The 24827-nt window shown below is 44.4% G+C and overlaps 1 protein-coding gene across 1 annotated transcript in view; it reads left to right on the top strand.

Annotated features, from left to right (window-relative positions):
• The first annotated feature begins 2204 nt into the window (after positions 1 to 2204).
• ELAPOR2 (endosome-lysosome associated apoptosis and autophagy regulator family member 2) overlaps positions 2205 to 24827 on the top strand; it is a 101069-nt gene continuing 78446 nt past the window's right edge. The window contains exon 1 of the mRNA XM_086886597.1: positions 2205 to 2505. Coding sequence (XP_086742723.1) covers positions 2374 to 2505 — 132 coding nt within the window. The 5' untranslated portion in view covers positions 2205 to 2373. The remainder of the gene's footprint in view (positions 2506 to 24827) is intronic.

Below are 24827 nucleotides of genomic sequence, written 5' to 3' on the forward strand. Positions count from 1 at the left end.
GTTCAAATAGCATGGCAACCAAAGTGATGATATTGCTTTTAAAGATTGAGTAATTTCTGGACCTTGTGTCATTTGGAAACATAAAGTAAGACAAAAAAATAATCTCAGATCCCAGTGTTTTTTCTTGCTAGGAAGACAGCAAGTCCCACAGAGGACAGTAGAAAAGCTTTGGTAACATACAGTGAGTCCTGAAGAAGGGTATGTAGACTTTTACTTGTAAATTGACTTCGCCCCTCTCTGAGTTTTAAGGTCAAATAATTTAGTGATGCAGAAGGGTGACAGAGCAGCTGACAAAGCACACTGGTACTCCCTTTTCTCAGCCATCCCTGCGCTGTATGGAAGTTCTGCTCACCTGAACTGATTCTTGCTGGCCCTGTTGCCTCCTGGAGGGTCCCTGGGAATCAGCAGCAGTAACCCCACACTGCAGAGAGCAATTCTGCCAGCAGCCCCCCAGAATTCCCACTCTGAATTCTTACTCGAGGTCAGCACCTAGAGCAAGAAGCGCACTTTTCTGCAAGTTGACCTTGTACCCATTTTCCTTGCATGCTGTATCCAACCAGTATATTTTTTCCCATATACTTTCAGAGTGAGTCCCTTGCTGCATGCCTGGGGGTGCCTGCAGTTTTGTGTGCTTTATTTTACCAAAGGTGAAGAGAAACGCTGCTCCAGCTGAAATCAGTGCTCCTCAGACACTGGATTTTGTCCTGCAGTTAAGGTAAGCAACAAATCCTTGGGACCAACCTTGTGACCTACCCAGTGCAGAAGCACAAAACATAAAGCAGCAGCAGGGTTTCTATCCTGTTTTCCACTTTTTCTGGAAAGATAATTTGACTTTTTTTCCTGTAACTGATTACACAAGGTGCTTTATTTGGCACCCTGGTAAGCGATGGGGCCTTTGATGGAAGCACCATAACCCACTTTCCTTCCTCCAGCTGGAGCTAAAATCAGAGCAAGGCTCTGTACAAGAACAAAGGGAAATTGCAAACTTGTCTCTGTTAGCAGAGCATCACAGAGCTCCCTTCCTGCTCCAGAAAGGCTCTCAAATGACATAAATGAGCAAATGGAACCATTTTTGTGTTAGTGTACGGTCACAGCAATGACACCAGCCAGGGATGGACAGAGGGCGTGCATGACGCAAAGATCTGACTCTGCCCTTACATCCCCATCTCTTTTCATGAAGTGAATAAAAGCTGAGTCAAACCTGAATCACGGTGAGCAGGAACTGCAGTAAAATTACCAAAAAAAAAGTCACTCCATTAATTGAAAGAAAAGGAAAAAAAAAAAAGGGGCTATGTGTTGTAGTCTGAAAAGTGGATCAATAAGGACAGGAACATCTTGTGCTAGCCGTGGGAAGCCCTGTGCTGGGGTTTGCTAGTTAGATCAGAGGAGGCAGAAAGGAAGATCCAGGAGGGAGCAGGAAAGCGAGCAGGGCCAGCCCCAGAGATGCCAGGGAGGCAGAGGAACATTGGTGCTGAGGCAGTCACACACTTCATTAGGAATGAGTAGATGGACATTGCTGAGAAACAGGAGAGAAAATTCAGACTGAACGGCAACCACCGAGGGAGAAATGTGCATAATTCTGGGGGATAAGAATAATTTGGGTCAGGCCACGAATAAGCTGCTTTCCCATGTCACCGAGCAGGTACTGCCCTGCTCTGGCCATGAGCTGAGCGGTCCAGCGCACATCCTGCCTGGTGGGATCCTGCCTTTGGGGGGACGCGGAGCATCCTTGGCGTCCGAGGAGCAGGGAGATGGGTGCAGGCAGCCCGTGCTGCCATGGACAGGGACAGGGGTGCCAGCAGTCAGGAGGGAGACGGCGGGGGATGCAGGCCAGCATCCCACGGCAGGGCTGGGGAAGGAGGGATTCCCGCAGCGCCGCTCCCATCCCGGAGCCCATGGGAACGGAGGTTGCAGGCGGGGGGTGCTGCCGTGCTCCCCAGCGGGGCCCGGGCTGCCGGCGGTGCCTGCGGGTTTCGGCCCCGCTGCCGCCCCCGCCGCGGAGGTTTTGGGGCCGGTGAGACGCAGCCGGAGGATGCTCCGCGCTCCCTTCGCCACGCCGGGGCTGGACCGGCCTCGGCAGCGTGCGCCTGCGCTGCCAGCCTTCCTCCCCCTCCCGCTCCTCCTCCTCCTCCCCCCGCTGCCGGCCCCTCCTCCCGGCTCTGGCGGTGCCGGCTGCCGGGGCGGCCGCCGGGACAGCCCGGGTTATGCCCGGCTGCAGGCGGGGCGCAGGGCCAGGGCCAGCCCGCGGCCGGGGCTCGCAGGTGTCCGGCAGGAGCCGGGCGCGCTGATCCCCAGCAGCACCCCCAGACCCGGCAAGGGGTGCGCGGGCGCTCCGGGCGGGGGAGGAGGAGGAGGAGGAGGAGGAGGAGGAAGATGCTGCTGCTGCTGAGGATGCTGAGGATGCGGCGGGCCGGAGCGGAGCGGGGGTACCCGGGCAGAGCCTGGCTGTGCTGCTGGCTGCTGGGCTGGCAGGCGGCCGCCCTGCAGCTGCCGCCCTGCGAGGAGGTGAGATTTTCCTCCTCCTCTTCGGCTTTTCCCCATCCGTGAAGGCGGGTGGGGGTAAGCACCGGCTCGGGAGGAGGGCGGCATCCCAGCAAGGTGGAGTTGCTGGCTATTGCAGGCTCCCCCAGAGCTGTCCGGGGGTGGTAGAGGGGTGAGACCCAGGGAAGGACCCTCCGCCGGTGCGGGCTCTGGGCCGGCCGAGCCCCGCATCACGAGTGGCGCGGCTCCCCTTGGCGAACTGCCCTTGCCCGTGGTCATCGCTGCTCCCTTCGGTGCATGGAAATTGGAGAGTCCCCCTCCAAACGAAGGGGGCTCGGCCGGCGTCGCTGTTTTTCTAAATACCGTGTCGAATCAGCGCAAAGGTGGAGAGTGAGGGAGGGATGGTGTGTGAAGCTGTCCCGCCCTGCCGGTGTCAGCTCGGTGTGGCCGGGGCTGAGCCGTGCGTGTGACACAGGGACAGAAACTTTCTGGCCCTCTACTGCTGTAAGAACCCGAAGCTGGAGGGACTCGGTGTGCTGGGAGCAGGGACGCTCCGCACAGCAGTGCGGGATGCGGGGCTGGGGCGGCCGGGCACGGATGCTCAGCCCCGGCTGGCCCCTGAGGTTTTCCGGGGAAGGGACCTGGGCTTCATGAAGATATTTTCCAGCCTTACTCCTGCATGCAGGGAAATCCTCTCTGCTGCTGTTAAAAAGCAAAGTGGGTCTTTCCTGTGTTTTAAACCAGCAGTAGAGGTGAGGAGGCTGGGTGTCACCATCCCAAACAGGTCTAGGTGGCTGGAGCTCTGCTCAGGCAGGCAGGAACCTGTAAATGGGTTAACAACAGTCAGTTCTCTTCCTTCTAACCTCTCCTATCCGAGGATGCTCTGGGGCCAGAGCTTCCCCACTCCTCCAGTTGCAGCGTTTAGCAAGAAGGAATTTGTACATTCTCAGAGTGGGTGGGCGTGGGTGACTGTGGCCAGCTGGGAGCACTGGGCTGGTGAAGGGTCCTGATCCATGCTTGGAAGCAATTGCAGTGTGGCACCTCCTTGGCTGAGGGTGCAGAATACCACTTCTCCTTTCTGTGATGAAAGACAGCATTTCTGACCTGGGGAATATTCTCTTTTTGCCTATGAAATTTCCTTGTTGTCTTCCAAGCAGCAGAGTTCAGTGCTAGTCTAGCGTGGGAAATCTTGCAGTAGGGAGAGGTGATGTCTGGCAAATCAGTGTCTGTTTTGGGCATGTTTCTCCTAAATGTTGATCATTCTCACGGCATGCTTTTCCTAAATGTTAGTCATTCTCAGAGAGAGGAATTTTTGCAGCCACCTGCTTTAAATTACCTATCTCCCTTTTCAGCTAGTGGAGGGAAACAGGTACTTTTAGAGCTGTTTTCATCCTAAAGTCTTTGCTTTAAAAAAATGAACCTCTGCAGATGGTTAAAGGTGAGAGCTGAACCCATGCAGTGGTACCAAGTGTAGAGCTTGCACTGGGCTTTAGGAGTGCGAATTCTCTCTGCAGCCCAATCCTGTACCCCTTTAGAGCTGGACCTATGTGCTTCTGGTTTCTTTTCAGAGAGGCTAACAATGTTGTTTTACTTGACTTGAATGCTCTTTGAAACAGAGACAGCCCTCACTCACATGGTTAAAAAGCTGTGTGTTACTTGTTGTGGGGTGTGTGCAGCCATGAAAATGTGTGTCTCAGGAAATGTAATTACAAACATGTCTGGATGGAGACAGAGGGGAAATAAAAAAAGAGCTTACAAAGAACCAGGATAGCAGATGAACTGCTTTACAAAAGAGAAGACTAGAAGTTAATAGTTTTGTCTCAAAACTTTGCTATTTGCCCTATTTCAGTCTGATTTGAGTGACCTGGGTATATTTGCATTAAAAACACATCAGCTCCCGATGAGATTGACTCTGATTTGGGCAGACCCAGGGATTAAGCTGTGCCATAAGAAAGCACAGCCTATCAGAGGGTATTGCAGTCCTTTAAAGACTTGGTAAATGTCTTTTGTTTTATATCCAAAAAGTCTGAGAAGCACAAGGCTTAATGTACTGACAGGTAGTTCATTTTCAATCTATAGGGGATCCTTCTTTAGCAGCACTTTACCCACTCCTCCCTTGACAACTTATTATTTTGTTCCCTCACTAATGACAAATACAGATATCTGGTGGTTTGTGAGATTTCTGTGCTGGCACAACACTTGGAGCAGTGGGATCTCTGGCTGTGCCTGAGGCTCCTTGGTGCTCTGATTACATAGGTAGTAAAATAATAATATCTAGCAATGTCACTTTCCAGAAACCTTTTTGTCATTGACTTCATTCATTAGGGAGTGTAGTAGTTCAGCACACTGGATTTAGGAGGGGTGTGTTTGTGCTGCAAGCCAAAGGTACCAAGCAGCTTGAATCAATGTTCCTGTGACTTTTTGGAGTGATACAGCCATAAACTTCAGTCACAACAGTGTTCAGTCCAGGCTGTGATGGTCATTCAGATCGTGAGCGCTCCCTGAGCTCTCCAATGCCAGCAGTAAATTTAGAGGTGATTCCTGCATCTCCAAGAGATGGAGACAGGCTCAGCTTGAATGGCTGGGGTCCAGAACCTGGGGAGAGCCATCACTGTACCCTGTGTACAGCCATCACTGCGCCTCTGGTGACTTGGCAGCTCGAATTAGGACAGTGGTAGAAGAATAAGTGCTTGGTGAATTCTTTCTGCCATGCCAGTGATGATCAGGGTACTCATGCAAATGTTTCATGTGTTGCATAAATTATGACTTTGAGTGGAATTGATGACACCCATGCTTTTCACTGCCATTAAATACACATTAAGCTGTTATGTTGGAAGTAATGAGGTATTCATGCCAGTGCCCCTGCTGCTGCAGGGACAATGGTTGTTACATCTTATGTTCCAGTGTTTGGTACTTTTTCTTTTCTACACTTTTCAACTGAATGGGTCTTCTTCAGCTTCCCCTTAGAGACTCACTCAAATCTGAGCAGATTTTGCTTTTAGGACATTTGATACTCAGCCTAAATGGGTCTTTTCTTCATTTCATCTTTCCTTTCCCTGTGCTGTTTTTGAAATAATAATGAAAAAAATTGAACTCACAGAGTGACTCTTCTCTTAATTCCCATTCAGTCAAATTGCTTTCAAAGAGAGATACAGAATGTCCTGCTGGGAAAGATGTTTTCTTTCATACTCCCATTAGACTCTCAGTTACTATGCAGATTGAGATATGCCTTTGACATTGATAATAAATGTGATTCTGATACATTGCATGGTTTACCTGCTGTTTCAGTAGACACGTAAATTAAAAGGTAATGCTAAATGCTTTCTTAAGGGAATGCATTTTAGCACTAGTCTTCTAGAATGCTTATGGAAAAGGCAAAAACAATATAAGAAATGTTCTTGGAAAATGAGACTCTTTTATAAAATCACTTGCAAGGGAAAGGCAAAGAAGTCTTAAGAATAAAGGGGAAGCATGAACTTAGGTCAAGTAAAGTGGATTTGGTGTGTTGAAATAGTGCCAATTCTCATGATGAGAAAAGGTTAAAAAATCGAGTATGTCTAAGTGAAGTGTGAAGTATTTTGAGTATATTAGTATGTTAAATCAGGATATTAGGTACGGAGCTAAGCAGCGTGGGAAGCAAGGTGAAATTCTGTCTTTGCATCTGAAGGATGGAGAGGAGATGTGTCAGTCTTGGGAAGGTGTTACATAAACCAGCAGGCCTGTCACCAAGTACACGTGGCAGGAGTAGCAGGGATGTCTGCTGGCAGGAGTCTGAGTATCTGAAACACTCATGGGTTGAATGAGAGCTGTACCTGCTTGGGAAGAGGTTTGGAGTCATTGCAGAAGGCTCTGTAGAGGCAGCGCATGTGCTGATGGTAAAACAGTTTGGGTGGGTGATTAAAAGAAAAAGAAAAGAATAAAACCTGTCAGAGTGGTTTTGTGCCCTATCATTAGTACTCAGGAACTGTGAACACTGTGTTTGTTCTAAAGCTGGTTAATGAGCACACAGTGATCGCAGCAAGGGGTGGGGCTGCCTAGGTAAGGAGGGAGTAACTTGACAGAGCAAGAAAAAGAAGAACATGCATTAATGCATGGGATGGAGAAAATTAATGAGATGCAAATCTATTGGATAAGGTAGAAATAAAAAGGATTTTTGTGCACTTGAAAGGCTAAATGTTTTTATTGTTGAATGGTAATAACTTTTTATTTTTACATGGCCATAAACAATCTTTGGGTTGATCAAATACAACTATTTGATCTCTGAGATTCATTTAGTCTCTGTTGGCTTTAAAATCTCTGAAGGGATTAGTTCATTTAGCAAGGAACTCTCCTTCTAAGTTGGTTTCCTTGCAGCTCCTTATTGGTACCCTTGTCCCTTTCTCTGAAGCATCTGCATTTGCTGTTTTGGCAACAGAGCAGGTGCTAGCTATGCCAGCTGCTGGGATGATCCAATGTTGTATTCCTTAATTTCTAACCACCTTGAAAGATATTAGACACTTGATCTATGAATGATTCATAGTCAGCAGAAGAGGCTATGGAAAGATTCCAATACAGACCATTTTATTTCTTTCACGTCTTGCTACATGGAGTTTGTGTGGGAAAGAAAAATGTACAGCTTCCATTTTCCATGGTGTTGAAGGGTCATAAAGATGAGGAAAGAGGAGCAAGAAACAGACTACAAAACTGCTGACAATGAAGTCGATGGAGTGGAAACACATGCACAAAAGGTGAGGAGACAGATGCTAAAACACAGGTACCAGAGCAGAAAGCACACGAGCAGACCAAGGTGGGGGAAAGCTCAGGAGAGACTGGTGAGGTGTCAGAAATGAAAACCTGGGAAGGAAGACAGATGCTGGCATAAAAACTGGATAGTGAGCCATGGTTGTAATGATTCAAGGATGAGAGAATTAGTCACAGTGGAAACTGCTGTAACAGACCATAAACTCAAAAGAGTAGTAGCCATTAAACCAACACAAGATTGCATTTCTCCCACCATCAAATATCACTGAATCACTCAGGGTGAGATTTTTCATTTATAAAGAAGGCCATGATTTTATTTTCTCTTTTCTTTTTCACTCTCACTCAACATCACATCAACATAGGTTGGTGTTGAGTGAGAGTGGGACCTGTGCTGGGATTCCTGACACATCCATGCATTGTGGAGTCAGGACAGCCAGACAGCCAGGGGCCAGGATGGATTTTTGCAGGGATTTGGGCTGTCAGCTGCCTCGTCCAGGCCATGTTTTCCACCAGGTGTTGGTTGGGGAGGCTTTGGGAGTAATGTGTGTTGCTTTATGGCAGGTGATGGCCTGGGTCAGAAATGCTGGAATCACTTGAGGGGAACCTTTTCTGTGAGCCTGACCCTGTGCTCAGTGAAGGTGTTGGCAGAGCTCTCACTGCCTGCAGCCTCTGTGGGACAGAGCCAGGGGCTCTCAGACCTGCAGGGCTCAGGCTGTGGGCAGCAGGGAAATGCCATCACTGCAGGCTTCCCTGTGTCATATGGTACATTGCTGTCAACACCTGCTGAAGGAAGTGCTAAGCACCAACTAAGGAAAAAAAATTGAGTTTGAGAAGAACAGATAAGGGCTGGTAAAAAGAAAAGTAGCCTTGAATGCCTCATACTTGAGATAGGAAAGAAACAGTGTTTGGGAACAGGTCCCACATGTCTCCCAGCTGGTGCCAAGGTTTTTCTAGGGGCTGCTGCTGTGAAGGTCCCATGTTGTTATCCAGCATGGCTGTATCTTCTCTAACTCTTACACCCACTTGGAAAAGAGTGTTCTGCTCACTACACCTTGGTAATACTGTAGGTCTTACCCTGGACCTGAAAGTGTGTTGAGATTTTGATTGCTGATACTGGGATCAGTTTGTTTTTCAGTCTTTTGAAAACAAAAACCTCTGGTTTTGAAGGAGAGAAGTAGATAAACCTCCCCCTTTTTTATTTTAACAACCATCTTTTAAAGCGAACAAGCAAACAAGCCCCTTTCAATTGCAAAACATTATCTAAGTCTCATAATGACCTTGTTTCACAAGCATTGTGATACTCTCTTTGATAAATAGTGCCAGACAATAATTGCTGTGCACTTGGGACGTGGGCTCAGAGCTGATTTAGGATGATCTAGCACGACATGTGCAGCTGAGCCGCTGGCTCTTCTGTCTTGGCGCTGATGATCCTGTCACTGTGCTGAGTCACAACTAACGCTGGTTTGGCTGCAACCTCACCTGCCAAAGGGAAAAAAAGCCAAAACAAAACCAAAAGGAAAGGGTGAGGGTTCAGCTGGGAGAGTAGCAGAGATGACTCAGTCAGTGGTTAGGTTCTGCTGTGATAGAAGTGGTACAGGAGGCTTTGGGACCTACTCAAGAGCACAAGTCTGGTCTTCTTTATTTCTAGAACATAAAATTTTGGTGGGATAGAGATAGCCTGGATTTACACTGAGATAATGGCAAGGGGATTTTATTTCTTGATGTAGAAAGAAGAAAACAAGAGCTGTGTGTTAAAGGTGTGAAAGAACTGGATTGTTGCTCTATGGTGTGCTTTGACTTTTTCCTGCAAGGAAAGGGGTATTTTCTGGCTGTAAGACATGTTTTCAATGAAAAAAATAGTAATTCCAGATGATGCTGTGTTCCCAACTAGAAATTTTCTTTGACATTGAGTTTTTACTGCTACAAAGAGTAAACAAATCACTCATCCCATTGATATGGGATTAACCTCTCTTACCTGTTCATGTTTTGTGGTTAAGAAATACAACACACAACAGAGGAGAGACTTGAAGTCTATGGTGAGACTTGAAGACTATTGGAAAGTACCTACAAAAAGTGATAGGGACTTTTACCTGGTGGTGAAAATGCTGGAGAGCTCAATTTTTACTTGGTTAGATTTTGTTCCACCTTAGAGGTACAAATATTTTCCTGGGATAATCCCCAGGCAAGTGGCTCAGGGTATTTGGGATTGGGTAAAAGGCTATGCCCACCCTGCCAAGAACAGGAGCCTCAGGAGAAGATATTCCTGTAAACAAGATGAGCCAGTCCATGAGTGTGGGCAGATCCCTGGCCCTCTTCTAGTTAGCAGGGTCAACCCAGTCAAAAGAGCTATTTTCTATATTATAATTACCAATGTGTGTTACTAGTACTAATCTTATAATCCAATTTGATGAAAAACCCCTGCTTTAGGGAGAGGGTGAACTTTCCCTCTGAGGGTGGAACTGACCTGAACATGCTTAGAGTGTTTTTAATGTAATGAATATGATCAGAAAATTCAAATTCATTAGATAACCAAGCCAGAGGGAGGAGTGATGGGGAGTGCAAAAGCCTGAAGATGCCATTAACATAATTGCTGCTGGCTTGATAAAATACAGTACACATTTAACAGTAGAGAAATCAGTGTTTAAATTGATTCTACTGTCACAGAAAACAGAAGTGCACAAGGTGGTGACTGCTAGCAGCAAACTGAAGGGTAAAAGTGATTTAGACCTGAGCTGTTGACTCTTAAAGTGTTAATTTCCCACAGCGTTTCCTGTGGTGTGTGAAATCCTTCTGGTTTTGTACTTGCTCTCTGAAGTTCCTTAGAGGAAGACCTTCACACAGGCTGGTCGTGTGTTGTACACACAAGGGGTGGTGCTGTGTGTTTTGAGAGACGTACAGCAGAAATGGATGACTGCTGATTTTTCCCAGGCTTTTATATCCATGGCTCCCTCCTGCTGGCAGGTCAACAGTGCTGATCAAATGCTGCTTGTTTCTGGTAAGCTGCTTTTTATCTCCAGCTCTGTGGCTCCCTGAAGCAAATGAAGAAAAGAAAGATTTCCCAAGACAGTTCTTTTCTTCTCTCTTTCGTTTGTTCCTATTTAATCCAATTTAAAAAAAGCCCCAGACTTCTCTTGAAAGGAAAGAATGAGGGGCTGTAACCAGACTTCTTTATGGCAGGATTCATGCTTGCATGGAGTGACTGTGAGCTGATGTTCATCTCAGGGATGCTGGGGAAAGGCTGCACGATAGAACTGGAGTGGGAAATGATTCAGCTTATCATGCTGCACCTTCCTCACAAGCAGCTGCCCTGCAGACCTGCTGATGAGCAGCTTGTCTTGCCTTGTGATGAATGTCAAGTGTCCTGATTAGCAGGAGAGTGGCTCTCCCCTAGAGCTGCTCAAGTATCAGCTGAACCCAGGCCAACTCTCTCCTCTTCCAGAAGATCTGGCAGGATGACTGTCAATGCCTGGTTTTGATGCTGAATATAGGATACAGAAGGGCTCTGAATTATCCTTTTTTTAGCTGGAAGCCCGCTGTTCTCCGTGTTAGCCTCTGCACAGTGAGGCAGTAGATCCAGAGGTGTTGCTCTATCCTGCACCAAAGGAACACATCCTGTGAGAGTCAAGCCATCCTTTCACTGCCCAGGTATCACAAATAGTTCAACACTGAGCCCTGAACTGCTACTGAAATAGCTGTGATCAATGATCTCACTCCCATTCACCCCAGCTAAGAGGAGGCATAATGTCAAAAACAATCAATTCCTGTATCTTTTTGTTTTGCAGTATTTTTAACAGCACTTAAAGCCAACTCTACTTAAATGTTTGCTGGCTCCTCTGAAAAGTCATTGCTTTGCAGTTCCAGCTTTTAAATTAAAAAATCCCAAACAAACCAGCATTGCTGGTTTGCTGTACTGCCCATTGTGATACTGACCTGCAAATCTCTTGAACTGCTTTGCTAAACAAGGGAAAAGATTTCCTTAAAGCCTCATCATTTGGTTATGCAGGAATCACAGCTTTCATTGAAAAAGGTGGGAGAAAAGTTAAGTTGGCTCCTCAGTATTGAAGAGAAGAGCTGAAAGTGTGAACTTTGAAAATCTGTAAAGTTAAATGAAGTGGAGCTAAATTTCATAGTGTTTTAAGGTCCTGTAGCACTTAAATAGGTTATATGAATTTGATGGGGTGGAAGCAATGATGCCTGACTCAAGGTTTTGGGAGGCTTTATGTGACTGTTACTGAAAGTACAATTTGATTAACGAACTTTGACATTATTTAAATTTAGCATTTATGCTGTAGATAGTCTGATGGGAGGACCCAGTAGCGCCTCATTGGGCACCACACAGGCTAAAAATAGAAATAAATTATTGGGGCGATGACCTGCTCTCACAGGCAGTCCCTAGCCTGCTGAACAGGACAGACCCAAAGAGCTCTGGTCCCTGAGCTGTCAGTGTGCCCCCTGGCACAGATTTGCCACAGATGGCAGCTGGCACAGCATGGGACACTGCAGCAGAAGCTCTGGATGAGCTCCACAGGAATCCTGCAGTTGGGCAGTAAAGGTGAGTAAAGGCAGTTTTGTCATGGGATGATGATAACAGGGTACTTGTTTTATGATGGGAAAGCACCCTCATGGTTCTTCAGGACAGCAGAAAATCAGTTTGAAGAGACCTTGCTCCAGTGATCCATGCATAGTCCAAGCATGAGATCCTGATGGTTTGGAAGTAACATAAGGCAGAACCAGCATTTCTACCATAAAAAGAACTTACCTTGCTTTTAATTGTACAAGTTAGGCGCCTAGCTTGACCTAAGTATCTGGCAGAGACAATCACCATTCAAGATAAATATTTATCATCCTGAAAGTGCTTTTTTTTTCTGCTGAATGTGCCCATTTTCTTTCACTGGCTACAGAGGGATGCTGTCTTTTGCCAGGTAGATGCTCAGCTTTTAGTTACCTGAAGTAAAATAGGGACCCATGAGTAGAATCAGTCTCCACTGTGAGTTGCATTAGCTGTTACACAAGCTACAAGGTCACTTTGCAGCACTCTGTAAGCTGCAGGGGTGAGGGTGCTCTGATAAAGCTGGGACATCACAGTGGTGCAGCTAGGTCTCTGCAGTGACCTAATTATCCTGGAGAAGGGATCTAAATCTTTGCCTCTGAACTGCTGAATTAGACAGGAAACACAGCAGGAGCAGAGTCTTGGTCCTTAGTTCTGGAGAGCTGTTTGTGAGCAAAGAGGTTTTTATTGCTTTGCCTTGTAGCAGCTTCCTACCAAAGGTGCATTATCACACAGCAGATTCTCTTCCTATCCAGGGAGTAATTAACATCAGGCTAATGCCAGGGTAAATTTCTCTGTTATACATGCAGGATATACCTGTGTCTGTCTGTCTATCTGTCTATCTCTAGACACACACATTTAAGCTTGCCTGCAATGATCAGTTTGTAATTTGTCAAATGGGCTAGACCTTGTATCTGCATTTAATTTCCCACTGTAAAAAGGCAGCTGCACGATTTTTTATGGCTTCCCATGTGTGGTTGCAGGCTGGCTGCATGGCCCAGGCAGGTAAACCACCTATGAATGCATTTCTTTCGTTGTGCCCTAGATTGGGTCATCTCTCGTGGGCACAATCAGTAGCAAGGGACAGCTGAGGAGCTGTGCCTGAGCAAAACCCTGATCTCTCCCTCCTGCCTTTCCCCCAGTCCGTGGGCTGATGAGTCAGTGCTGATTGATTTGACTGATGCAGCCCTTGTGATGATAACACATCACCCTGCCCCTGGAAAAGGGTTTAAAGGGGCTACAGACAAAGCTGTGCCTTCTGCTGTCACACCAAGCTCATCCCTCGCCAGGCCTTGGTGGGATGCAGGAGGGAATCTTGCAGCTCCAGGCACTCTCTAGCTGCCAGAAATGCTAACAGATTTGGGTTTGTAGCTGCCTAAAGAAGCTTCCATAGCCCTGTGGGTAAATCTGGACTCCAGGAGAACTGTGCACTGAGCAAGGTTTGGCTTGACACTGCTGCTGGAGATCTTTTTAACTGGAGTTAGCAGCACAGACACAGAAAAGGGTCCAGAAGCTGAATGTAGCCGATGGCCAACTTAAATCTAAGATGTGTTTTCTCTACCACTTACTTAGCTCAGGCTGCCTTGGGCTGCTAGTTTCTCCTTAGTTTTATTTATTAGTTATTCTTGCAGTGGAAATGGACTCTGTGGGCTTGGAGACAGCCCAGGAGGGAGATACTGGATGGGGCTTGCTCATAAGTGTACAGTGTTACATATTTTTCTTGTCAGGCTGTGATTTAAGATATTGCTTTGTTCAATGAACAGGGTTATTTCACATAAGGCAGTTAAGTGCTCACCAAGGGCTGGTCCTATCCTGGGGTGAGTGGCTTCAAGTCAGGCAGAAGTTCCCAAGCTAAACCTGCCAAGCATGATGTCCCTCTGGTGTTACAGGTGTCACCAGCCTCAATTTTGTCTTTTTCCTTTTTGCCTCAAAATGCAATATTCATAAAAACATGTAGCATTTCCAAACTTGAATATTGACAAAGATTTGGTTAAAAATTGTAAAGAAAAGAAGTCTTATTTGCTATGGGGTTGTTTTTTTTTTGGTTTTTTTTTTTTTCCTGTTTGAAAATACTCAGCCATCTGGTCAGCAAACAAGTAAAATACTGAATGATATTGGCAGCAAAACTGAAAAACAATGAATGGGAGAAGGAAACAGTTCACAGTCTTTCTGTAGCCTGGTGGATTTTGGTTTTGCAGTATTTTTTTCCACAGAGAAGACTCCTGGGTAAAATTTTTACTTGTAAAATGCAGAACCTAGTAATAATCTTCATATAAGTAAACACAGCTTTGGCATAGCCTAAAGTCAGTGAAGCTGTTTTTATTTTTACTTCTCCACAAGGATTAATTTGGTTTGGCAAAAGAAGCATACCTTTTCTTTATTTTCAAAATGCTTTCTATGTAGTATTACATATAAATGCAATATTCTATATTGGTGTAATATAATAAGTTATATTGTATATAAGTGTAAAAAAGTCCTGTCTATAAAAATGTTTTCTGGCAATGTGACCACTTTGGTTAAAATTGTGTGAGTTCAAGTTTGAGTGCAAATCAGTTGATTTGACACAAAACTGACCAGTATTTGTAGCTCTTCCTCCGGGGACTGTATGTATTGGTAGAGGAGATTTTGGATTGGAGTAACATTCCCTTCCACACTGGAGGTTTGTTTCACTGATTCTCTCCCTGCCTGTACCTAAGATTTAGCCTCTGAGGAAGTCACAGTCTCAAAGCTGAGCCAGAAGTGAGCCAGACTTGCCCAGCCCCATGGAGAGAGTGGGGAGCACACCAGGAGCACACAGACATGGTCACTAGTGATGGGGGAATGAGGGGTGGGCTTGTCACACCCTGCCCTGTGCAGGCCACGTGCCTAATGGGTGCTCTTTCATACAGCAGCATCTCCCAAAAGAAAGGGAAATGTGGAGCAAATGCATTTGGTAGGAAATTGTAGAGGGGGTGACAGGGCAGAAAAATGATACAAGATCAGACAAGTGAGCATCACCCGGGCTTCCCTCTAAAAACTGTGTAGCTCCTTTCCTAATATTTTTCTGGTGCCTGCTATGAAAAATTCTTACACCTAATGGAAAGTGATAACCAACAGCAGAGGGACAAGAGTGGAAGCTTTGAAAAATGCTCGTGCATGTGCCTACTTTTAAGCACATAAATAATTCCTCTGAAGTTTAAAAATGAGTGCCTTATTTAAGATGAAGTTGATGTTAAATACCATCCTGGATTAAAGTCAGGGAGTTCTGTGTATCACAGAGTCAATGCTCTGACATAACTGAGATATATTATTGGATTTAAATATTTTGCCTACAGTAAGTTGAGGATATGCAGTGTTGGAAAAAAGCTCATTGATTTGTGTTAAGAATATTTAAATGTTAAGTCAGTTCGGTGCTCATTTCATGCTCTTTTGTGAGTTTTCATAGAAATATTTCTTCTGTATACTTGCTGCAGATGTTTTAAGACTAACTAATGATGTCCTTTTATATGCTTTTGAAAGTGGAATTTGTGTAGCAGATTGGCAGGATGATGCTGTGGGACTGCTGCTGGAGGGGAACTGCAGGGAAATGGGCCACGTTGATTCTTCAGATGATTAAATCTGGCCACAGTTCAGGTCCTCACAGGATTAAACTTGGCAACTTGTGAAATATTGTTACCTTTGTCCTCCTCTACATGAAGCCCCTGGGAGCTGTGTGAGGATGAGACAGTTTGCCAATAGTGAACTGAATCCTTGAAGCTGCATTTTCCCTCTGGACTCTGTAATTGCAGAAGTCAAACCTGGTTCAGAGCAGAGCTCAGTGAGGAAGTGGCCATACAGAAAGAGATGCAGAAACTCTTGGATGCACTTGCACATGCCCAAAAATATTAATGTTGAGCTGAATTATTCACTGGCATTGGAGGAGCCTTGTAGATACATATGCTATAGTATTTGCCTTAACATTTGCTCCATCTGGCTCATTTCCCTCAAGTACATGGATATAATTTCCCTGCTCAAAGAATCAGCTCGGGTCCTCATCTGAGGTACATTATTTTGTCCTACTCAGATGTTTTATATCTGATGTAGTTCTAGTTTGTGAATTCTACATATCTCAGGAACACCCAAAGTGAGGGTTTGCTGGTGTCCTTTATTTTGAGATTATAAAAAGGGACCTCAGTTTATCATATTGTCTTGGACCTGGTAAAGAAAAGTCATGACAAGGCATGAAAAGAAGTGAGTTCATTTGGCTGGTGCTTCAGGAAGCAGTGAAATTTGGCACTGTGCTGGTGTTAGTGTTCAGAAGGAGAAGAAGTAGCAGAAATAAAAAGGAAAAGTTGTCTTGGGAGATGGAAAACTCAATGCCAGAGGGAAATCTGGTGAAAGCTTATTCATCTGTTGAGTGGATGCTTGGTCTGCTTGCTCAACTTGGAGCAGTTGGCTCATCTGCTTGCTGTCCATCTCAGGTGTGGGACCTCCTGATTATTGAGTCACAAAATGATTTGGGTTGGAAGGGACCTTAAAGATCATCTGGTTCCAGCTCTGCCATGAGCAGGGACACCTTTCATTAGACCAGGTTGTTCAGGGCCCCCTCCCAACCTGGCCTTGATGGCTTTGAATCCTTCACAAGCTAAAGCTCAGCAATTTTTTTGCAGTGGCTTAATTAGAGCCACTTGGGATGCTGCAGGTACCTTAGGTAATTGCCTTCTTGGGATTTGCTTCTGAGCTATTAAATAGTTATACCCTGAACCCTTTCTGTGCAGATTGCCTTCTGAATAGGAAACAGTCAGCAACATCCATACTCAAAAAACCAGAAGCTTCTCTTTTTATTTATGAGTCTTAAGCCCTGAATAGCTGGGAATAAAACATCAAGGTTGAAAAGGAGGAGGAATGAATAAAATCCAGCATATTAAAAGTTATAATTAGAACCGTGATCAACTTTGATACTGTCAGGCCTGTTTGACTGTAATAACAGAGTAGCTCTGAATAAAAAGATTTACCATATTGGTAGTGAAACATGAATCTTGTTCTAGGAGAACATTTTGGCTGATTGCACAGTGCCAGGGTGTGTGGATCTGAGATAGAGCGTGTGGGTGGCTTATCTGGTGTCCATATGCACACAGTGTTTGCATGAGGCATGCTGTATACTTGATGTTTGTGAATAATAGCCACTAATATTTACTTTCCTGAAGAGAAAAGCCGGGTTTATGTGTAAGGAAGTGACCTTGTGCAAACAATTCTCTGGCAGCCTTGCTGTGCTGGTGTGGCAGGGAGCAGGGAGGGATTGTCCATCCTCCTGGCACAGCAGCGCTCGGCCCCAGCGCCGCTGCTGCCACACCGAATCCATGTCACTGTCCCCTCTGCAGGGCACTTCTTTGCCTTCTGCTCTCACAGGTGAATACCAAATGACAAAACAGAGGCTTTAGTGAGCTTTCTCCTTTATGGTTTTGTAGGTAGAAATTTATGGCAGTGGAGGAGGGAAAACGCTATAAAATCAAGTGTGAGGCACTACACTGCTTTTTGCCTTTTTTTTATTGCTATGAAAGAGTGTGTAAGGGATAGATTTCCACTAATTAACAAGGCAATTACTTAAGCCATGCATAGGATGCCTAAATATTGAGAGTTAAAAAGCTGTAACCCATTAATGCTACTTTGATGGGCCTTCATGAGATTGTGAATATTGGCATTAAATCTGACATTTTTTCCTTAAGCCTGACATTTAATGCATGATCTTTAAATCTAGTTTACTTCAATAACTGCAGGTTTATAACAACCTGACAACCTACTTCAGCAAGGTGTTTCAGGGATTGGTCTTTTGAGGATGTCAAGGTGTGCCCTGTACCAGCATGACCTTGTTTTCCACTACAAACCTGCACTTGCAGTGGCCTGAAAACCTCTTGTCACAAACAAGAATAAGTGAAAAAAGTGTTATTTTTAAATGTTTTTGTGGAGTATTGAAATAGGGATTCCTGCTTTGGAAGAGAGAACCCCGGGAAAATCACTAAAAAGCCTGGACCTCCTGAAAATGCTTATTCTTGCTGTGTGAAAGCAAAGTGATACAAGGCAGTGGGGTGAATATCTGTAGGATTGTGTAAAATCACCACATATAGTGGAAGTACCACTGAAAAAGTTTAGCCACGTAGCATAGCAAGTTGTGTGCATTTATTAAACTTAAAATATGCTTATGTGTGCACTTAAATGTATGTAATAAGAAGAAAATAACCCCCCCCAAAGAACAACCCATGATGGATAAATTTTAAATTATAAGATTTTCATGGCATTAATATTAAAGGAGAGTGTCTTGCATAGATTTGTGATAATAAAAGTCATTCTCATTTGACAAACTACATTTATTTGGCTGTAAAAATCTGAGGAAAATTACAGAAACTCATAGAAAGCTCGTTGCAGTTAATGGAAAAATATTAACTTTGTGGAACTGGATGAAACCTGTCCAAATATAACTGCTGGGTGACTAAAAGACTAGATGACTCAATAATATTACAACAATGAAGATAAACTTATGTATAAACATCCTATCATCACCTTCTTTACTTCGGTTTTCTCTTTAACCTGTTTTTGTTTTAGAAAATTTAGAAGCTCACTGAAAAATTATGATTTTCCAATCAGTCTTGTCTAAAACCTGTTTGAGAAGCAATAGAGATTTGCAGGTGAATTTGTTAGGTTTCAAGACTGAAGGGTTAAAAACCCCATAACCCAAAACTTGATGACATAAAAGGAATCATTGGCATTTTTGCTTTGGTTGTGGAGTTAACTCCATCCTGTGTAAATGACACTGAAGAACTCCCTGAGAAGAAAGGCTGGTCAGTTGGGATGAAACCTCAATGTTTGTGGGGTAATTAGGGTGTGAAGCAAGCTTTCCAAAGAGTATTTGAAAAGGCTAACCCCTTCTGCCTGTTCAGAAAATAATGATCGAGTTTGCAGTTAAATAAACCCCCAGTTTGAATTCACATGTGCAACAGCATGCTTGGTGGTTTTTATTTTAATGAGTTTGGCTTCTCTCAGTGTGTGAAATTGAGTGGAATTCATCTCTCTGAGTGCTGCTTCTCCAGTGGGGAGCACTGCCCTCTTCAACCTGCATCCACCCTACCCTGCCTGTGCCAGCCCACCCTCCACGTGTGCTTGTTGACCACAAAAGAATTTAATATTTCCTTTACTGGTACAAGGGATTTTCACTGGCAGTCCTAGGAAAGAAAATGGAGAAGTGAAGGGAACTTAGTCACAGTGAATTCATTTTCATAGAGGTTAATTTTCAAGAGGGAAGGCTCTGAACTATCTGTTGGTCTCTTTTGATATTTGTGGAGCTTTGTGAGCCATGAAAGGCTGTGAGTGCTCGGAGTTGCAGTTCACAGAGACTGCAGATGACACGCTGCTACCCTGCAGAAAGCCAATGTGCCTCTGACAAGTCTATTACCAGTGAGGGCTGGCTTTGGCTTACTGCATTTGGCATCTTTTTACAAAGGGTAAAGTGTTTTAAAGAATTTCGAGGAAGAACTGTGAGAAAAAGATTGCAGCAATTTCTTTTCTCCACACCAAAGACAATGCTGGTGTTAAAGCAGTTGACCTCCTCCAAAGTGGCTGTTATTTGAGGGCAGAAATGGTAAAATCTGGCCTTATAATCAAGTCCAAGGTGGTGTTTAGACTGCAAAACCCTTTGAGAAAGGTCCTCTGGATCAGAAAGAGCAAGACCCTGAGTGGTTTAAGCATTATAACTAGATGAGTGTGTATCAGAAAATCATAGGGTTGCTGCTGAGAATCCTGAAAGGCAAATCAACACATGGGCTAGCAAAACATTAGATGTATCCCAGGGATTGGAAAGAGCAATTGCTAAGTGTGTGGTGAGACACTGCCAGGTGAGAACTGCCTGACATGGTGTCCTGGCAGGAGCAGGGGCTGTACAGGAGGAGGAGATGGGGATGGATGCTGGGAATGGCTCCCTGTCTTGGCTGGACATTGTCTGTACTGCTTTTCCCACCACAGTTATATAAATCTATATTACAAGCTAAACTAGATTCTGTGTTATACAGTCTCCTAACTAGGCAGCTCCTTAAGTTTTCCTACTCCTAAAGTTTCTCTGTGTTAATCCAATAAATGCTGCTGGATTACAAGGCACTGGTTACCACAGGAAGGGTCATGACAAGCCTGAGGCTTCAAGCTGCAGCTGTACTGGCTGGAAAGGGAATCTCCCCCCCCCACCCTGGGTGCTGTGCCAAGGTTTTTTCCTTTCCAGAGATGTATTGTGCCCCAGGCATCATCACCTCTGAGCCACGGAGAAGTTTTGTGTACCCCTCAGTCCCTGAGCTCTGGGCAGCCCCAGTACTGCATGGCAGTGGTTAAGCAAAGCATGTGAGGCTTTGTCTGTTTGGGGGCTACTGAAAAACCTCACTTGCATGGGAAGATCACAGAATTATAGAATTATGTGTGTTGGAAAGGACCTTAATGCTTATCCAGTCCCACCTTCCATCTTTCACTAGACCAGGTTGCTCCAAGCCCCATCCAACCTGCCCTTGAACACTTCCAGTGAAGGAGCATCCACAGCTTCTCTCAGCAACCAGTTCCAGTATCTCACCACCCTCACAGTGAAGAATTTCTTCTTAGTATCTAATCTTAACCTGCCCTCTTTCTATTAAAACCATCACCCCTTCATCCTGTCACTGCGTGCCCTTGTGAAGAGCTCCTCTCCACCTCACCTGTAGATCTCCTTTAGGTGCTGGAAGGTGTTGGAAGGTCTCCTCAGACACTTTTCTTGGAATATTTACCATAAAATAGCCCTGGTATTTCCTGAGCCCTCTAAGAGGATAGGTAGTAACTTTGTACCTCTCACCTCCTCATTAGGGGATTAATTAGGTGTGCTTTTCAAGATATGTTGACAGTTCTGAGGTCTCTGTCTCTAATTACTATGATCTGTTTTGTCTCAAGTGTTTCACCTCTAGAATTGGCCAGCATTTTCCTCTCTTTGAGCAATTTGACTGTCAAAGCTGTTATTTTCACTCAGTGTTATGGCCTGATATAATTTCTTGCTCTAATTCTACAAAAGAGAAAAATTGACGTCTCAGTTTCTCAGCCTCCTTCACAGGGTAACACAGTGTTTGCCTTTTATTCCCAGAGTAACAGAGTGAGTTAGCAGTGGTAAAATCTGGTCCTGTTCTGTTACTGGAGAAGTAATAAAAATAAAATGATAGAGGAAATCCTTTTTTTTTTCTTTGTTGCTATGTTGGTTTGAGGATTGAGTGATGTGCTAATGAAACTGGAGACTTAATGATGGCTCATTCTCTCTCCATTGCTGGATGTTGCCTTTTACATCAATCTCTAGGTCTTTGAACTAATTATTTTGAGGACATATGAGGATGTGTAAGTGTTGCCTCCCTTCCCCCATACTGGCATAGCCTTTGAGGAGGGAAAGGACTTACACAAAGTCGGATATAAATCCTGACCCTGTCTGAGTAAATTAAGAAGGAGGTGGAATTACTGATAGGAGTGCTCAGCTCCATAATCCGAACAAGAATGAACATTCAGATGAGAAATGCTTTGGATGCTGAGGTGAATCCATAGTGAAGTTTTAATTATGCCCTTTTGTGGCTAAGCCTAAATTGCTGCCTTAACACCTTTTCAATCAGTAAGGCTGGATAAAATGGTGTTAAATAATGTTACTGTTTTGCCACTAACATTTTTTAGGAGCAAGGCCAGTGTTAATTTTCCATGAGAAGCACACTGAGCCATTTTCTGCTCTGCTCCAGCTCCCTCTGATGCCATCAGGAAGGTGCTCACCCACAGGAGTGGGAGATGATTGTGCCATGGGCAGCTGTGGTGGGCACAAGCTGCTGTCATCATTCCAAGAACAGCAGGGACAGTTCAGACCATTGGATGTCCAGGGGAGCCCAAAGTCCCACTGCAGTCAGGAAAACTGGGATCTGCATCTGAATTTTTTTATTATTGGTGCATGGTTTAGGTTTTGCAGCTATTTGTCTTCTCTGACTGTATAGTGTCAGGGGTGGGGATGAGACCTGCTTTGCTGCCTGGAAGCCCATAAACAGCCAATAACTGTGCCTTGCTTCTGAGTTTTCCATGTTCCCAGCAGTGAGGCATCACCCAGTACACTGAAGCCCTTGATCATTGACACAGTGGGACATTAACGAGCCTGTGTGTGCACAGATATCTGGTAATACCCATTTCTGGTGGACAAGGGCTTTTTCAGAGCATGCTTTTAAGGTCTTAGAGATGCAGAGATTTAAGTGGGTGGCCCAGTGGTACTCTCAAAGCCACAGAACAGCTCAGGCTGGTGGCAGAAGGAGGATCAGGAGCTATAAGCCTTATTCCCAGTGTTTGCTCTAAACACTAATGAACACTTTTCTTAATGCAAAGCCAAAGCCTAAAGTCTGTGTTGTGAAATATCCGGGCGAGTGAAACTCAGGATGCTTATAAGCCAGTTATCTTCAACCCTCCCAGGCATTTAATGCAGTCACAGTCCTGACTCACTTTTCTATGCCATTATGAGTAATCAAGGTGGTAAAATTATGTTAATCTCTGATTACAGTTATTTATAGCAGTTTCTCAGGTTCAGGAAAAAAAATGCAACTAGTGTCCAATTTAGAGTAACTACTAAAACTACCCATAGTCCAAAGAGGGACAGCATTCATTCTTACATGTATATTTTCATTGTACTTGCTCATCACAGGACACCACGGGAAGAAAGAGAAAACCATACAATTAATTAGATGGGATATTGGAAAAAAAGTGGGTGGAAAATGAGTCAGTGACTGTAGTTGTTGTGGTACCCAGATGTGCATGTTATGGACAGGTCTGGTAGTTTCATTTGGATACATACTCATGAGTAATTCCCTGTTCCCTTCTGCCATGCAGATAAGAGCATCTGCACTCTCATTTATTATTTATCTCTGAGCAATGTTTTTCTTTTAATTAGAAATGTCAAAGTAAAATGATCTTTTTCTGGGACTAGAAATGGCTTTTGTACATAAAGGGTAATGTGTCCTTGGAAAATGTTAATACATTTCAATTTAGTGAATATCATTTTAAAGCTAAGTACTGCACCGAGCTTTGTAGAACCAGTGTTTTGGAGAAGATGATGAAATGTGATAAAAAGCCTCACTATTTTTGGGACCATTCTTTCTGTATGGTTAATATCATCCTCATATGCTACAAAGCCTTTTGCAAGTGGATGCACCTGAAGTGTAACATGTAGGATGGGAGGCGCTGCTGTACCACACCCCTGCTCTGCACTTACCCCCATCTCACATTTGGTCACTTCTCAGTCTGCTGCGTTGATTGCTGTCTGTAATTAAATTCTCAGCAGCAAATTCAATTTCTGGGCAGCTGTGGCAGTGAACATGTTCCTCCTGTGTCTTTTTGGATGGTGCAGAGAAAGGCAAGGCAGCACATGCAAAAGCTGTTAACTGTCTCTGGCAGGAGGAGTTGAAGAGGGAAGTACAGTGAGGGTAAGGATTATTCCTGCCAGTCCAAAATGCCTTAATACAAACACTCTTGAATTAATGGAAGAAGCATCTGTGTTTTTGGGATATGGTTTCCATTCCCTTTCTCCAGGCAGCCTGGCTCTGGGAGGGTGGATGCTGTGGATGTTGTACATTCAGGTCCATGACAGAAGTACTGGAGCAGGGTGCTAGCAAAGGGGATGCTGTTTTTAGTGCTCAGTGCCAGCTGGGGACCAGATCACTCAGGGAGAGATCTGCCCATTCCAATTAACCTGGGCATGCTCAGTCCCACCGTGCTACAGACAGACCTTTCCACGTGGCTTCATGTTTTTTAACGGGTCCAAAGAGGAGTCCACAGCCTTTGGGCTGCCAGACTTTGCTAAATAATCCAGCTTCATCAGCAGTAAATCTTCCGACCATTTTTTCCAGCTGTAGGAAGATTAATGTGTTTGAAAGCATCAGTCTGTGACAAATGGTGTTTTTTGGTAACTCTGGCTCACGTGGGCAATTTCTCTGGAGTCAGTGGGATGACTTGCTTGAGCAGAAGCCATTAGTCACAGCTCCTGCATGGCCCTAATGAAGTGTGTGGCACTAAAGGAAGGATGCTGCTTCTCAGAGGAAGGCACAGATCCAGCCTTACTGAGTAGATGATGTTGTAGGCGATCATCTCTGCTCTGTAGTTTCATCACTTTAGGAAGCATGACTAAAGAAATAGTTTCCTTCAGGAATTCCCATTATGTTTTTAGTCAGATTAGGTTAGATATCATTGGGTCAGCAGAAACTGAGTCTCCACTAGCTTAGAAGCTGTGTACATTCTTGCCACAAATAACAGTCTCTGCTGTAATCATTTGTAAGTCAGTGAGGAGGGCTTGGATGGATTTCATAGCATAACTCAGATGACTTCAGCAGTCATAATTTCTTCATCAGGTTAAAAGAATGCAGCTAGACTGGGATGTTGTGAAGCTGTTACCTACAGGAGTTTAAAAGGAAAACCCTGACTGAAAAGGCCACTCAGTTCAAGTAATATTAATGTTTCTAGATTTTTCCAGACAGCTGCATATGAAGGTTCTTCAAATTGCCATGCATTTTCCATGGTGTGGTATAGGGTGGGAATGGCAGGCAGGAAAATTTTGCAGCCTGAGTTGTGCTGCTTTTCTTTTAGTGTTTTTTTTTTTTTCTCTCTGGTGATCTGATTCAATGAACTTTTGATGTGGGGTGTTGCAACATCACACCAAAAAGCTGCTTCCCAATGAGCTAGGTATGCATCAAGACTTGGAAATTATTATTATTATTATTATTATTATTATTATTATTATTAGTAGTAGTAGTAGTAGTAGTAGTTGTAGTAGTAGTAGTAGTAGTAGTAGTAGTAGAAGTAGTAGTAGTAGTAGTAGTAGTAGTAGTAGTAGTAGTAGAAAAAAATAAAACCAAAAACAATCAACCAAAAAAACCCCCAAAACAAACCAAACAAAAGAACTCCAAAATCTTGAAGAGATTGAAACTATCAAAACTAGACTGCAGAACCTGATCCACTAATCATCCTGGTCATGGTGAAAGTGATGGTATTATAAAAACAGTGGGGATAAAGATGCCTGCTCTGAGAATGGTAAACAACCAGG

This window comes from Cyanistes caeruleus, chromosome 4 (genome assembly GCF_971803275.1).
Source record: "Cyanistes caeruleus chromosome 4, bCyaCae1.hap1.1, whole genome shotgun sequence".
NCBI classification, from domain to species: Eukaryota; Metazoa; Chordata; class Aves; order Passeriformes; family Paridae; genus Cyanistes; species Cyanistes caeruleus.